We start from the raw sequence: 17,618 nt of genomic DNA on the forward strand, positions 1-17,618 counted from the left end.
AAAGGGAAAGCCAGCTATGCTAACTGGGGCTATACGTCAGTGACGTTGGGAAAATCTGAACGCTGATAGGCGTCACTCGATGTCGCCGAAAAAGTTCAACATTTTCAACTCGCGCATTGTCCATCGCGTGTATCGCGTCGCCCTGCACGATTTCTCGTCTAATCACGTCTTTGCATTGACTTCACATGTAATCTTGATGCGCGATTGGGCGACATCGCGCTTGGTGTGAACGCCCCTTAACAATGAATAATTGTACTGGAAATGAATAAATAAATAAAAAGGTCCGGTGGGTGGGGTGCGATTGCAGCAACACAGCTATCAGGACGCTTTGCTCACACATGCGCTGCATTGATAGTCACATAAACACACACACACACACGCACACGGGCACTCACTCTCTACAGCGCAGTCTTGCTCGCTCGCTCCAGATTCCGGGAGATTGTGTCTTATTTGCGCCCTACTCTGTCTTTGGTTATGCCCCAGCCACTCTTTGGCAGGGATACAGAGAGCGAGAGAGTAGTGCCTGTTCGGGCGAAAAGTGACGTCTGAAGAAGTAACCACGCTTTTTTTTGCAGTAACGGTAACGGCGTTGTAATGGGGAAACAGTAATTAATTTGAGTACTCGTTACTGAAAAAAGTAACGCTGTTTATTTATAACGCCGTTATTCCCATCACTGTTGATGACAAACCTGTACTGCATCGGGCCCATCATACCTTCCGTGCAAGGCCCAAAGATGGAGAATCTCCATGTCGGCATGTCCGGCAGTTATTCGGGTTAACCTGTTTCAAGTCCGGAACCAGATGCAGTTCAGCTGACATGCTAACTGGCTAGTTGGTTAGCTGCCACTGCCAGATGATAAGACTACATTTCCCATAGTCCCTTGCTTCAGTGAAGTTGGATTTCCTACGGTTAGAGGTCTATACTTGAGACTGATGTTCACGGTGTTTTGTTTTTTATTTGAAATTTGAAGTTGTTTACAGTTAATACTTGAATACACGTTTGCTGTTAAATTATGTATTAATACCTCAACTTCAAAATTTTAACAACAGGAATCCTTTTTTTGTTTTTTTTAAAAGATTTTTTCCGGCATAGACGCCTTTATTTAGCTAATCTACTCTTTCTAGGGTGCAATAGTTGCCTGTAGTTGCTTAAACCTACATATTTACATTATTTGGCTATAAATCTGTTTAATATTGTATATTCTTCTGTTATAGTTTTAACTATAAAGGACTCAATAGCCCCATAAAACGTAGCAAGGTGTTGCATCACCTTCACACTCTGGGTGCTCAGGTGATCTTTTTTTTACAAGAAACCCATCTTAAAGCATCTGATCACGCCAGATTGAAAAAGGGATGGATGGGTCAGATATACCAATCTACATTTCAGGGCAAATCACGGGGGGTTGCCATTCTGCTGCATAAATCTGTTCCTTTTATTCATTCATCTGTTATCTCTGACCAGAATGGTAGATTCGTTATTGTTACTGGCCAAATAAATAACACTCACTTGATTTTGGCAAATGTATATGCTCACCTTCGAAATCTGCCAGAGTAATCCAGTCTTTCACGGAAGAATTTGTAGTTTCTGATCCCCCGGTGCTTTTTCAACCCTTCTAAGAGGGAATATTCTTACTTCTCTCATGTGCATCACACTTTCACCCGTATTGAGTTTTTCTTGGTTGATAATGGACTACTTTCATCTGTGTCGGACTGTAAATACAATATTATTGTTATATCTAACCATGCTCCAATCTCAATGAACGTTCTTTTTCAGGGTATCTGCAGGTTTCAGCAGGTCAAATTTAAGACTTTTTAAGACCTTTTTAATGCCACGAAAAAACTATAAATATAGGCGATGGTTGGGGGAATCCCGCTGTATACTTGTCATCTTTTTAACTCCCTGCCAGGCTTCTCTGAAATATCTGGAAGATAGGGAGGCCTCTAACTTAAGTTTGTATTTGTGTTTGTCCAGTGAAAACTGTCTTTTAATTTCTCTTTGTACCTCCCTTCTTGCATGCTCATCCCGATTTCTATGAGATATAATTAGCTTCTTTACTTCACTGGGCAACCAAGGCTTATCATTGGAATGAACTTTAAGTGACTTAGTGGGTAACACAGGATCCACACAGAAATTGACATAGTCAGATACTGCTGTTACCTTATCATTGATGTCAGGGCTGTCAAAGACTTCCCATAATGTACAATTGAAGCAGCCCTGCAATGCCATAATACTTTCATTGTCCCACACTAACAGTCTTTATTTGAGGCTTTTCCCTCTCAAGCAGCCTCTGGTACGGAGATAAACCACATTGTGGTCAGATGCTCCAAGTGGGGGAAGTGGGGTTGCCATGTAAGCGTTCTTCACAGTTCCAAAACATAAGTCTAGTGACTTTTTCTTCCTGGTGTGGCAATCAACATATTGATAATAAGTGCGCAGGGACTTTTTAACAGGACAATTATTAAAATCTCCCAGGATGAACTTGGGAGGGTCAGGACAGAGTGCCTCAAGTTATTGTGAAGTGTTAAATATAGTTTCAGTAGCTTTATCAAAATTCGCCTTCGAGTGAATATACACCAAGGTAAAAAAGATCTAAGGTAACTCTCTTGGTAAATAATAGGGTCGGAGTGAGACAGAGAACAGCTCTATATCAGGGGTGCACAGTTGCTCTCTCACCTTGACAGCCCGACACCACTTATCCCTTATAAGGAGACAGACCCCGCCCCCTCGGACTTTCTCTGTAATGTATAGGTCTCGATCAGTTCTGAAGGCAGAGAAACCAGCTGGCTCCACCGCACTGGAAGCTATGTTGTTGTCCAGCCATGTCTCGCTAATTGCAAGGACACAAGCATTCCAGTTCATCTGATTCCGATCTCAGGGACTGCTCGTGATCGACAGCATTGCAGGCAGGGTAGGATTGTTCTTTTGCCTTTTGAGCCATTAACGGATGCCACTTTTACATCCGCGTTCGCGCTTCGTCCGTTGAGTATTCCTGTAAGAGGTTATTTTTAAACAACCCGGGATCGATTCGATGACATCAGAAGCAGACGCTCAAGTTGACAAAGAGTTCACATTTTCCACTCAAACAAACACATTTAACTAAAAAATGCCAAGCGTGAAGTGTCTCAGGGCAGCCACAGAGCAGCGCCCCGGACTGACTTAAGGAGGAAGTCTGCGCCTGATTCAATGAAATTAAACTTTTGCTCGACCGAAAAGTCCCGTGAGAAAAAGAAAAAATATATAAGATTAAATAGTCCTGCCCCGACAAATTTAAGACTTTTGAGTAATGTATTTAAGACCAGCATATAACATTTTTAAGGCCTTACATTTAGATACATGAATTTAAGACTTTTTAAGGACACCCTGTTTTTAAAACCATTAACACGCACTCACCATGGCATCTTCATACGCACTTACTATTGCATTAGGATTTTGTTAACTTTGTTTCACAACAGATTGACTTTTTTGTGAGTGTAAACAAAACACCTAACGTCTAATCATTTCTTATTCAAGACATGAGAGAAAAGAAACAGAAGAAAAAATATCTAGGCTGGAAAAGACTATTTCTCAATGTGATAATTTGTATGCTTCTTCCCAGTCCCCAGATATTTACAAGGAACGTCTCTCCTTACAAGAGTACAATGCCCTCATGACTCATCGCACTACTGACCTCTTGCTCCAGTCGAGATCCCAGTTCTATGAACATGGTGACAAGGCCGGCAAGCTACTAGCACACCAGCACGTCAAATGGCTGCATCGCGTCACATTTCTCAGATCCAAACAGACACAGGTAAAACTACTGAACTTTTAGAAATTAATAATATTTTTAAGGAATTTTATATATCCCTTTACTCTTCTGATCAAGGTCCATCTCCTCCTAATTATGATACCTTCTTTGAACATTTAGCTATTCCCTCTATCAGACATGAAAGAATTAGAGAATCCCATTACTATTTCAGAACTTCACACAGCTGCTACATTTCTGCAAAATGGAAATTGCCCAGGCACAGATGGTTTATCATCTGAATTTTATAAAAAAGTTTTGGCACAAGCTGGCCCCTTTACTATTAGATATGTTTAACGAAGCACTTGTTGCTGGTTGTCTTCCTCAAACTCGTAAGTAAAGCCTCTATTTCTCTCCTCTTGAAAAAAGACAAAGATCCCTCAGCTTGCTCCTCTTATCGCCCAATAAGTTTACTGAATGCTGACTTTAAATTGTTATCCAAATTACTAGCATTACGCCTTGAATCTGTTCTCCCTTACATCATTTCTCAAGACCAAACAGGATTTATTTGAAACAGGGATTCATTCTCTAATTTTAGACGTTTGTTCAATGTAATTTATAATACTCAGCCTTCTGACACTCAAGAAGCTTTGATATCTTATTTTAGATGACGAAAAGGTGTTTTATAGAGTGGAGAGGAATGATCTTTTCTTCACTTTAGAGAAATTTGGCTTTGAAAAAAACTTTATTTTGTGGATTTGGTTACTCTATTCTTCTCCACATGCTTCAATTAAGACGAATAATATTAACTCTGACTACTTTTGCCTTATCCGCTCTACGAGACAGGGCTGCCCCTTAAGTCCTTTTGTTATTTGCTATTGCAATTGAACCTCTTTCAGTAGCGCTCCAATCCAATCCCCATAATACAGGCATAGTAAAACATGGCATGGAACTGAAAGCCTCGCTTTACGCAGATGATCTCCTTTTTATACGTTCCTGACTTGCCCACCTCTGCCCCTGGTGTACTCGCCACTCTCCAATCGTGTAGCCTGATATCGTGATACAAACTGAATTTGAGCAAAATTGAAATATTTCCTATTAATACCACCGCTAAAGATTATCCCTTGCATAATATACCCTTTAAAATTGCCCAACACAGTTTCACAGTCTCTAAAAAATGGAGAATCTTTATAAAGCAAATTTTGTGCCCTTGCGGACCCAAATTTAAGGGGATTTTGATCGCTGGTCCTTTTCTTAATCTTTCTTTGGTTGCACAAGTCAATTCCAAGGTATACCTCTTTTCCTCACTCAGACGTTTTTCTGCAAAGTGGACAGTATGATCCTGGAGTTTGTATAGAATAAGAAGGTTCCTAGAATTCGTAAGCAATATCTACAAAGGCCTAAATTGCTCGGGGGCACGGTGCTGCCTAACTTTAGATTTTATTATTGGGCTTCCAATATTTGAATTTTTAAACACTGGCTTCAACTGGAGGCCTTTCAACCCCCTCCAGCATGGCTTACCATAGAATCCAATTCTGCTAAACTGTAGCATACATGTGTATGTTATTTTGTTAAAGCTATCAGACATTAACATTTAGTTGTTTTGTTCAAATTATTATTTATAATTTAATATTACTTAAACAGCTCAGGGACGTCCAAGCAGCAACTTGTTGTTTGAGCACTTTTTTGCATTGTCAATTTGAAATAATGTTTTTGTTTTTGAATGAAGGGTTGGAAATATAAAGAATATTTTTTTATGCGATTCATCGATTAATCGAAAAAATAATCGACTGATTAATCGATTATCAAAATAATCGTTAGTTGCAACACTATTATTTTTCAAATTTTTAAATTAAAGAGACTCAACATTCCCACATGAGCAGCACTTGGCGACAGTGGCAAGGAAAAAAGAGGGGGGGATAAAGAGGGGAGAGAGAAAGGGCAGGAGAGAGAAGCACATTGAAGATCAACATTTAAAATAGTAGGTCCAGGACGACACCCAGCCAATCACGGCGGAAAGTTAGCATGATTGTCTAACGACCTGGTTTTGAAAAAGATCACAAAAATGTTCCACACAGCTCCTCCAATTTTTAAGTCGGAAACCATGTGGGGGTTGGTCAGTTGTGCCAGACGATCCTAGCACTTTGTTTGAAGCAGACTGACTCTATTAAGGCCAACATATAAGATAAGATAAGATATACTTTAATGTCCCGTTAGGGCAATTTGTCTTGGGCATAAAATGCGCCAGTGCATACTTAAATTATACATTAAACATACATATATATATATAATCAAACAAGGACCGCGATATAAGTGTCAGATCAACTGAAACTGCTTCTACTACTACTGTGGTCAAGAATCTGTTCTATGGAGAATGCAACGGAGATCAAAGACAGCTCAGCATATTCGATAGTGACAAGTCAAAACAAATGCTTACCTCTGGCTGTGCAATGAATTCCCTCAACAGGTGGCCATTCCAGACAAAACGCTGATCTGCCTGGAACATGGACAGTTATCATGTTAATGCAAAGCCAAATGCAACTCACAATAAAACTTTAAAAAGAAATGTTTCTAGACATATATAATACCATTATAAGATCTGGAAATGACTAGTTGCAATTAAGGAAGTTCCTACTTCTATATTAATAACAATTGAAGTAACTATTTAATTATTTATGTGAAGTAATATATAATTTTAAAGAGGACATTTCTGATTAGGCATTTCACGGTGGCCTCTGCAAAGCCATCAATCCACAAAGAGGTGCTCCTCTTACCCTTTCTAGAAGGCTCATCTCCTGAAATTCTGGGCTGGTGTTGGCCAAACGCTGCAGAGTGTGGGTCAGGTCATAGTCTGTTGCAAAGTAGAAGCCATCTGTATGAAGCACATTGTTGATCATGGACAGGAAAGTCTTGTTGTCCTGCATCTGAAACAAGAGATAAATCCAGCACCTTGAGTGAGAAATAAAGAAAATGTTGCCACTTTCAGACGGCAGACATACATACAACATGGGTCTACTCAACGCGTGTTGGACCTATAAATGAGACAGCTGTCACCCTGCTACTCAATGTTAGCAGAGAATGTAGTTTGCTGTGTAGTTCACATTGATTCTGTGCTTTTTGACCAGGAGTCAGTGGATGATCTGAGGAAGATCAAGAAGGACATCTAAACATCTGATGACAGAGACCATCTTTTCGAATAGAGACATGAGTAACCATCTCCCATTATATGCAACCACCTGAACCGCATGATGACACAGTCCTGATAAAGACTGTGAGATGCAGTTCAAAGTTCCAGAAATGCTAACAAGTGGACTTCTGTGTGGAGATAATTTTTTTTCAAACATACTGTTCCCCAATAAATAAACCACAATAAGCATTTTAATGGTCTATAAAAAGTTGATCCACAGTGATAACCAGGCAGTGAGTCACTATGTATCAGGTAGAAAGTGCTGCAACAGCAAGTCTGTCATGTTGTAAGTATTATGCAACAATCTCATTATATCCTGGATTATTACACAATAAATAATAAGTGAATAAAATCATTGCTGTACATGCAATTGCACTGCAAATGCATGTACAATGTGTGAGGGCATTTCTGCTAAATCACAACTAATTCAGCAAAAATAGTGCCTGATATTTTGTTAAGCCTTCTCTAGTATTAAATCATGATTTAAGAAAAAAAAAATAGTGTGAAAAGTTCAGTCTGATAATAATGGTCTGGTAATGCATAAAAGTGAATTACAGTTGACAAAAATATTTGTTATATTGTTGATACTGCTTTCAACTCATGGTAGTGCTCAACCTTACTATATTTTAACCTTGAAACATTTAATGTGATCCAACTTCAATAAAACAGCTTTATTGAGTTTGTGGATGAAGAGCTGCGTTTGGTGTCTAACATTGTTTGTCTGAGGATATGAAACACTCAGCTGACAACTAACTGAGCTGTGTAGTCTTCATTGGTAGCAATTTAATTAATAGGTTAGGAACCATGTAATTTATAGGCAAAACTGAACTGAAATAGCAGAGCACAGTTTTTTAACTTTGGGTATACATGTCAGTGCAACACCTGTACATAAGGTGTTCAGAAGCACAGTTGTTGGAAGAACGAGGGTGCCATCTTGAGGAGGCATTGAAAGCCAGGAGATGATCAGGTACAGACTTTGCCGGCCAATCAGGAGCCATAGCAGTAAAAGACAGACAGTCTACCTGGTTGTCTGTCAGGTGTAGTATTGTCTTCTTATAGGAGATCATGTCAAAGTCCAGAGCCTTCCACACAGCATGGCCCAGCAGATCCCCCACCTTCTTCTTCTTTGTAATGACAACCAGGTACACACCTAATGCACACAGGTGGTTTGGAAATGACAAAGCACAGCAGAGCACTAGCATAGCCATACATAGCTAGAATCCAATAGCTGATGGTTGCCATAGTTTCCTGCACACACATGTGCATTACACATAAACATCCTGAATTTCATATTGAACCTACCTGCCACCAAACGTATGGTCCCCATCAGTCCACATATCGGTCTGGTCTTAGCAGTTGCAGGGATGTCCCTCCTCACTAAGGATCATAGCAGGAACATAATACTACTTGTTAGTGACAGTGTGCTCTAAAGAAAAACAGCTGTAAAAACATCTAAACTACAGCTGCAGCTAAATGCACTATTTTCAGTACTGGTGATTCTATAAATTATTTTATTGACTGCTTGACTTTTTTCACACCTGAAAAACTTTGATAAAAAGTAGAGGTGTGACGATACACTCAGCTCACGAGATGAGACGAGGTTTTAACTATATTTTTAAGAAAAAACTTCAATGAGGAAATACATGACTGTTCTTTTATCTAAAATTCACAAAATGGAAATGGACTTTTTTCTACTTTCTAAATATATAATGATCATATGCAGTATGCAGCACTGTCAAAGGTTTCCCCATATAGATATTTTATAGATGGATCATTTTGGTATTTATGGAAATAACCATAAATACAAAAGTTAGATACAATCACAAATACTAAAAAGTAAATTGTAAAGAGTAGAAACAATCTAATCTATAAATATAAATTAAATAAAGAATCCAATTATCACAAATTATAACATATTGCTAATAAAAAACACAGAAATAAAAGTAAATGCAAGTAGAACAACATATAAATAGTGTTATAATTTGGTAGTGTGACTCATTTTACTTTTTGCATCATTAGGCTTCCATAGCTGCGCTAGATTCCTCCGCTCCTCCTACTTCAGGCTTTCAGTGTAGAGACCTGAGGTTAACCTGCTCCTCTCCTCATCTCTTACTTCTGACTGAGATCTTCTCAACAGGTAGAAGCTGCAACGAGGTTAATGATCTTTTTTTTTTTTTTATGTGCAGCACTTAATCATAGCTTCACGAGACAAAATTCACGTCGACGAGAAATATCGCTGCATTTCGTCTCGCGAGATCTCTTGGTACGAGATCTCGTCACACCCCTAATAAAAAGTTATGAGAGACTAAAGTGATGCCTTAAAACCATTTTAATATGAGCTAAAAATCATATGAATCAATTAAAAGCAAGCAAAGTCCTCATAACTACTCTGGCATTTTTACTTACTAAAGACAAACAAAATCAGAACTGTGACAATTTCAGCAAGTGTGAGGAGGCTATGTACTTATAAAAACAACATTACACAGCACTTTAATGGGAATTCTTATTATTCATCTTCTCTGATACAAATGAGTAACTATGTCATATGATTAGGTGTATGTGTGTGTCATAGTCTGCTGATTGAGCGAACACCATTGAACGTTGAGTGTACATCATGTATGTTATAATCTACTGACTAACCATTGTCCTGATTGTACAACACATGGTGATGGCAGAACAAGGTCATGCTTTAATAAGATAATGTGTATTGTATATAATCTGACAACTTCTCCTGCTCTGGGCTCATTCATGCCATCTCACACTTGAGACAGCAAGGAGTCCGTCTGCAGACGACTGAATAAACTCTCAGAAAGACAACGAACGACTTTGTGCTTCATGATATAAAATTGCCAGAACAGCACTCTTTCCCTATCCCAGATTTTGAGAGCATAGAAGAATGTGTCTCCTTGTGTAATGTACAATCAAGCCCAAAATTATTCATACCCATGGCAAATTTTGACTTAAAGTTACTTTTATTCAACCAGCAATTTTTTTTGTGATTGGAAATGATACAGGCGTCTCCCAGAGGATAATAAGACGATGTACAAGAGGCATCATTGTGGATTTTTTTTTATTTTTAATATATATTCTTTTATTTACATTTGAACAAAAAGTTGCATGTCCAAAATTATTCATACCCTTCTCAATAATCAATAGAAAAGCCTTTATTGGCTATTACAGCAATCAAACGCTTCCTATAATTGCTGACCAGCTTTTTGCATGTCTCCACTGGTATTTTTGCCCATTCATCTTTAGCGATGAGCTGCAACTCTTTCAGGTTGGAGGGTCTCCTTGCCATCACCCTGATCGTTAGTTCCCTCCACAGATTCTCAATTGGATTCAAGTCAGGACTCTGGCTGGGTCACTGCAAAACGTTAATGTTTTTGTCCGCTAACCATTTCTTCACCACTTTTGCTGTGTGTTTTGGGTTGTTGTCGTGCTGAAATGTCCACTGGTGCCCAAGGCCAAGTTTCTCTGCAGACTGCCCGATGTTGTTGTTGAGAATCTTGATGTATTGCTCTTTTTTCATGGTGCCGTTTACTGTGATTAGGTTTTGTGTGCCTTATCTGGAGAAATGGCGTCCTTCTTGGTCTGCGTCGCCGTCCGTGGAACCCAGCAGTGTGGAGTGTCCGTCGGACTGTCTGCCTTGAGACGTTGCCACCAGCAGAGCCCAGATTCACCAGGATGGCCTTGGTGGTGATCCTTGGATTCTTTTTCACCTCTCTCACTATCCTCCTGGCCAGCACAGGTGTCACTTTTGGTTTCCGACCACGTCCTCTGAGATTTTCTACAGTACGGAACGTCTTGTATTTTTTAATAATACTTTGCACTGTAGCCACTGGAACTTGTAAACATTTAGATATGGCCTTATAGCCCTTTTCTGACTTGTGAGCAGCCACAATGCGCAGCAACAGATCATCAGTGAGCTCCTTTGTATTAAGCTGCATTCAGACCAAACGCAATGAACGCGACAAAATCGCACGACAAATGAGAATCTGTCGCGCTTTCGCTTGAGTTTCGACACGTGACCATTTTGTGACCATAATGTAAAATTTGTGTCATCGTGCGTGTAGCGAGCCCGCCCATTTTCACTAGATAACAACAACATTGCTTTCTTCAATCATCAACCATGGCTGAGATCACTTACTCTTTTCTCTTATATGTGTCCCTGAGAGTCCTGAGGCTTTTCCATTTCCTGCGACACACATCAACTGACAAAAACACACGTAAATTAACTGTTGAATCTATGCCGGGAGAGCCAGCTGTTTTTTTTCTTCGAAACTTCATAAGGGAAAGCCAGCTATGCTATACGTCATGACGTAAGTGACGTCGGGAGAATCTCAACGCTGATAGGCCATCGCGTCACACGATGTCGCCGCAAAAGTTCAACATTTTCAACTTGCGCTTTGACGCGATGGACGCGATTTTCGCGGCATCGTGTTGCCCGGCGCAAATTCGCGTCGTGTTTGCATCGACTTAACATATAATATCGACGCGCGGCATTGCGCTTGGTCTGAACGCACCTTTAGCCATGACTGTCCACAAACCAACAGCAGAGAGCTGCTGTTTTCACCTGTTGAGTTGATTAAAACAGCTGTTCAGGGTAATTAGGATGCTTTAGAAAAGCTTGGACTATTTGGAATGGTATAGAACTTTGGATTTTCCCATAGACTGTGACAGTTTACAAAGGGTATGAATCATTTTGGACATGCCACTTTTTGTTCAAATGTAAATAAAAGCTGAGAAATAATTTTTTCCACAATGATGCTTCTTGTACATTGTCTTATTATCTTCTGGGAGGCACCGGTGTCATTTCCGGTCAAAAAACAACTTGCTGGTGGAATAAAAGTAACTTTAAGTCAAAACTTTCCAGGGGTATGAATAATTTCAGGCTTGACTGTATGTATGTATGTATGTATGTATTTACAGTGCCTATTCATACCCCTTGAATTTTTCTACATTTTGTCATGTTACAACCACAAATTTAAATGTATTTAATTGGGATTTTATGTGATAGACCAACACAAAGTAGCGCATAATTGTGAAGTGGAAGGAAAATGATATGTGTTGTTCACATATCTCTTTAATCTCATTAAAGTGAAGATTGAAGGACCTGCATTTTGTATTTTATTTCAAAGAAAAATTATACGTGCTAGAATTTAGTGTTTTTCTGTGTCAAGCACAAAAATAAAATTACAGTCTTTATCAGTTTGTAGTTTTTTTATTTCATAAATGCAACAAACTACAGTTCTTATATACATAGCAAGTGTAATGAAACTATATATGCAGTATTATTTTCATTATAGCGGTCAAATAGGTTTTGCAGCTCCAGGTGGGCTTTATTTGGTGGGAATCGCACCCAAATGGCTCTTTTAATGCTGAAGGTTGCCGACCCCTGCACTAGTTTCTCTACTCTCATGGGCGCGGTTTGTGTGAGCCGTACACAGCACAGGCAGCAGGACAGACAGTGAACCAGGTGAAGTACTCGAGTTGACTACAACTACACTGGTTACATTACTGTAAGTGCAATAAAAGCTTTACAAGTAAAAAAAAAAAAACAATGAGGGGGGCTTTTAAATCATGTCACAATGGTAGAGGATCAGTGGTCGATGACTGTCAGCCCTAGTGGCCCTCCGGGGGATGTGCTCTAAAGAGAGGGGAAGGAGAGGCATATAAGGAGTTCCTTGTTTACTTGTTTTGTTGTGGTTGTTGTGCTGTAATTACAGTAATGTACTGACCACATACATTATCTTTTTTTTTTTTAATTATTTGGTGTCTTATGTTTAAAAAAGCACAAAATAACTTCATGACATGTTTTTTTACCAACCTGTTTATGTAATTATAGTACTAGAAAAAATTAAGGACAGATTCTGGATCAGCGCTATGGAGCAAACTTGTGGCCCTAGTAGATTTCTGGAAAAGGTATGAAATGTCACTGTGTGTGTGTGTGTTTGCCCACCAGTGTGCCAGCTTTTCCTGAGGCCCATCTTGCCTGTTGTTATGCATTGTGAAAAGAATCGAAATGCGATAAAACATATTTGGTTATCAAAACAAAATGTTTTCTCATATTCTAATCTCAAAATGCACCTTTTTCACTACTTGAGTTTGCAGGTCTCTCAATGATTACTTGCTCACTTAACCTTCATGGACATTGACCTTCATTGACATTGATTGATCTCTCAATTTATCACAGCAATTTGTGACAAGTGTCCTGTGTCTGCAGTCCGACTGCATCAGTGTCTGCACGTTTTCTGGAAAAGGTATGAAATGTCAATGTGTGTATGTGTGTATGTGTGTAAGTGTGTGTGTGTGTGCGCGCTGCCGTGCGCTGACCTCTGTATATTTTCCTGCTTTTTTGTTCTTTGCCAAAAGTAAAATTTCAGTGCAGGACTTTTACTTGTAACAGATTATTTCTACAGTGTCACACCCAGGACACACATCCTGCGTGAGCAGTGCGTGTGCGTCGCAGAACCTCTTGCGCCCATGTTAATGGGTTAGAGCAGCCACACAGCGCGGCTGTAGTGATGCCTCATCTATAGATTAGAGAGAGACTACATACATACGTATATAAAGGTGTGGTAACCTTAAGATTAAATGTTGAACGGTTCTTTTGTCCTCTCATTGCTCTGTTAAAATTCAGATTTACTCTTGTTAAAACATGTAATCTTCTCTTTCCTCATTCACAAACTGTCATGGAATGGCTGCTCCGGTGAAGCTCGTAATCATACTAGGAGAAGACAATTCCCAGAGATTGATTCTTCCAGATGGGATTCCAGAGTCTGTCAGTGAACTCGCACAGCAAATAAAGAGAGTGTGGAATAGAGGGGTACTTCAGGCTTCAATTCATGGATGCTGAGTTTGGGAATGAATTCACCAACTTGTTGTCAATATCAGATGTCCAGGACAAAAGGTACCATCAAGGTCATCTTTAATTCAGTTGCACTTGCCCAGCCTGGTGGCTCCCCACCCACTCCCTACTCAGCTACTGCCTCCTCCCGCTCTTTAGATGACTCCTCAACCCTTTCATCTGGTTGCTTATTTGATACAGACATATTATCTTCTCCTGAGTCCAACACGTCAAGATCTTCTACATGGCCCATGGTCTTCCATGTGCCCCGGTTCTCTTATGATACAGAGCTACAGCTGGACAGAGCTAATGCTGCTTTCAAAGAAACCAGAACTTTGTTGAATCCTGAGGCGAAACTAAAATCTGCCATTCGTAATGGCTTTGCTGAAATGATCATACAGTACAAAGTGTACCTCTCTGACCATGAGTTTGAGGATGTAACAGAAGCTCTTGTATCAAAACATCCATGTTTGAAAGAGCCAGGTTCAGTCACTGGATATGGTGGATGGAAGGCAAGATTAAAAGTATAAAATCGGTAACTACTCAGCTCACTGAATAAAGCTCAGGGGGCTTGGATGCCCAGAAGTTACACTGAATGCCCTAAAACAAAAAATCTGATGGCAAATACAGTCCTGCCTATGGTGTAAGGAAGCCGAAAAAAGCTGAAGTGAATTACTGCCCCGCCTATCCAGACGGAGACGCTAGAAAAGATAAGAGTGGCCCTCCTCTCAGGAGTACAGAAAAGAGATAATGACGACAAGGTGGTGACGATAATGGACAAGACCTTTACACACAGAAGGCAAGAGGTAGTTCGATAGGCCCCCATGATAGCTGATTTCAAAATGAGGTGGCCGACTCTCTTCCATGTGTGTGAGGTACAGTAAGTGAATGAATGTGTGAAGGAACATACTTTTAAAAAAAACTTTTATTGGAATATATTAGGGCTGCCAAAGATTCTCCTAGTTGACTAGTCGTTGCATGTTTCTGACATTAATTTAATAAACTGCGCTATATTAGAGAAATACAAAACTCCTTCAGAGTGAGACGTCTGTCCCCCCTCCTGCTTACTGCTGTACACACATCTCTCTGTCTCTCTCTGTTTCTCTGGGGGGCAGCCTTAGAATATATATAGTATACAGATAATACTTACGGACTGGACTGTACGTGCCATATAAAGGACATTGGCAGACTTTGAGAAATAACTCATGAACTGATAAGGATTTATTGAAGTCCAGAAACAGCAGCCTTTGTTGCCACTGACTAAGTGGCATTTGTATGCCGAAAACTAGATAAATATGTGTATTATGCATTTGCACGTCTTGAATGGACTGAACTGCCATATCAAACATGTGCAACAGTGACATCAAAATAGGCAAACTGAATTTTGTGTACCATCGTTTTTTTATTGTAATTGTAGGTGAGTGCAGAATTCAAGAGAACCACAACAATGCATTTGCAGTCAAAGTTCTTCTTTGAGCTGGATGCTCACTCTGCAAACCTTATCAGGGTGTATGCCAAGAAAGGTGGAGTTCAAGGGAGAAAGATCAAGAGCATCATGGTACCCATAACCCAGGTATGAATAACAATGGAAAAGAGAAACTGTTCAACCGGTACTGCTTTCATATTTTTCAACTTCACTGAAAACCTGACCATTGTGGATATGGCTAATGTTCTGGAGATAAGGGGACATACTCAAATCAATTCCTGTACACTTTCATAGATTTAACTGAAAGTGGGTAAATTTACTCAAGGAAAGGTATGCACCTGCTTCAGCTTGAAATTGTACACATTATACAGAAAGAATCTATCCTATATGAAGATATAAAACATATTTATGTCTAAAATATGTAAATAAAACAGACTATCCCAAAAGGGTTCACATACTTTCAAGAACCACTGTATACACTACTAGTCTAGTCTCTAAATGCTTTTAATGTTGTGACTTCCTGTGAATCTAGTTAAAAGTTGTATCAGCTGTGTGAAACCAACTGTGCTGGTTGGTTGAAATGGTGTTCCTAATGTTGTTGTTGTTGGTTTTTTTTTGCATATTCTCTCTGATCTGCATACTTAGACAGACAGCATTACGTTAGACGAGAATGCATCCTCAAAGGTCTTTGTGTCTACTTGAACGAAGATCCAGAGAAGCAGGTGAGGGCATACATGGTATGTTAATTTACCTTTATGTTGACTAAGGTTATGACACAGTTGGAATGGATAGTGTTTTCTCTGGGTTCCCATAAGCTTTAAAATTGATGTCTGCACAGAATAACAATTTAAGACGCCAACTGGTAAATACATGAAGTTTTACCTATCGATTAATTTTCAGTTTGTCTGGAAACTTTTACATGCTCGAATTGTCTTCTGTGAAATATAATATCCAATGCGTTTGGCATCATAAATTGCCAAACTGGATTGTATCCAGGTCAGTGTTACGCCTAGAACTTTTTTCCAGCAGCGGTGCTGTTGTGCCCTTGCAGATGCCAGGACCCGCCTGTATAACTTTAAACCACCATATAAATCTTCTTTACGTCCATAGAGTCATGTATATGTTAATTTACCAGGAGCTTTTGACAGCAGAAAGGCTGTTTTTTGCCTCTGGTCATGCAATGCATTTGTGACAGCCAAGTTTAGATTGTGACCGAAGCAGTTAATCCACGGCCAATGCAGGGACCTGATTGCGGCAGAAATGTTGGCAGCGTTGTCAGTGGTTATAGCTGAAAGTTTTTTCTCATCAAGTTGCCAGTCCTGAAGTGCAGCTCTGAGCGCAGCAGCAAGATTGTCCGACGTATGACTCTCAGGAAAATACGTTGTTTGGAGGCATTTGGATTCAAGTTTCCACTCAGGTGTAATGGTGTGGACAGTCAGGGACATATATGGTGTCATGTTAACTGACGACCACATGTCAGTTGTTAAGGAATAACTGTCTGCCTCTGACAGCAGCACTTGAACCTTGTCTCTAACTTTATTATATAAATGTGGGACGGCTGTTTGTGAGAAATGTTTCCGTCCATGCAGCTCGTACTGGGCATCTAGGACCTTTACCATGTCCTTAAAGGACTTTTTTTCCACCGTGTGGAAAGAGACCATTTCCTTCGCCAAATATTTTGTAACTGCATCAGTACAGGTTTTCCAACGGACACTATCCCTTTTGTACCCGAAGGCCCCCATTATTGTCGGCTGCGTATAACTGGCGGTGGACCTAGTTGTTGTTGGTCCTGCATCGGTATCAGCGGGAGGCGTTGAAAGTGTTGCACTGAGTGAACTCGGGGCCAAATGCATCCTCGAAGCAGTGAGTGGGTGATTGTTTTGGAGATGCGTCCTTAGGTTAGAGGTGTTTCCATTTCGCGCGGTCACCTTTTTACTGCACAATTTACAAATTGCCCCGTCAATTAAAAATCAGCTTTCATCAAAGATGCTTAGTGCAGAAGCTTTTAAAATACAAGCAATTGTAGGTGGAGTATGGCGGTGTGTGTCTGTTCCTCCTTTGTTGATGAGGTGGATCCCCACAACAGATCTGCATCCAGTGATAAAGAATCCTTGTCTAGATAAAATACATGTGACGTCACATACCTATCCTTCTGCTGATGCCCGCGAATTGCCTGCTGCAGAGGGGCGGGCTGAGAGGCACGCAGCAGGTAACAATGACAGAGGAGGGGGGAGAGAAGTGTCTGAGTTCATCTTGTGAATCACCATGGCCGTATCTTGACAAGTTTCTGTTTCTGTTGTTTTTGTTAGCTTTGGGAAATACCTGAATGTGTTATTGTTTGACGCCACTTGTCATTTTTTGCCAGGCTGTTACTGTTTGGAGCAGGTCTTTCTTATTTTGCTCCTGTGGTTTGAACCAAGTTATTTAGATCATTTA

At 40.0% G+C, this 17,618-nt stretch overlaps 1 protein-coding gene across 1 annotated transcript in view; it reads right to left on the minus strand.

Annotated features, from left to right (window-relative positions):
- The window catches only part of LOC133983869 (phosphatidylinositol-3-phosphatase SAC1-B), a 36,886-nt gene that overhangs the window by 16,783 nt on the left and 2,485 nt on the right, over positions 1–17,618 (minus strand). The window contains exons 3-6 of the mRNA XM_062423082.1: positions 8,212–8,286; positions 7,932–8,059; positions 6,497–6,646; positions 6,160–6,219 (exon numbers count right to left, since the gene is read on the minus strand). Coding sequence (XP_062279066.1) covers positions 6,160–6,219; positions 6,497–6,646; positions 7,932–8,059; positions 8,212–8,286 — 413 coding nt within the window. The remainder of the gene's footprint in view (positions 1–6,159; positions 6,220–6,496; positions 6,647–7,931; positions 8,060–8,211; positions 8,287–17,618) is intronic.

Source organism: Scomber scombrus, chromosome 7, assembly GCF_963691925.1.
Source record: "Scomber scombrus chromosome 7, fScoSco1.1, whole genome shotgun sequence".
Taxonomy (NCBI): Eukaryota; Metazoa; Chordata; class Actinopteri; order Scombriformes; family Scombridae; genus Scomber; species Scomber scombrus.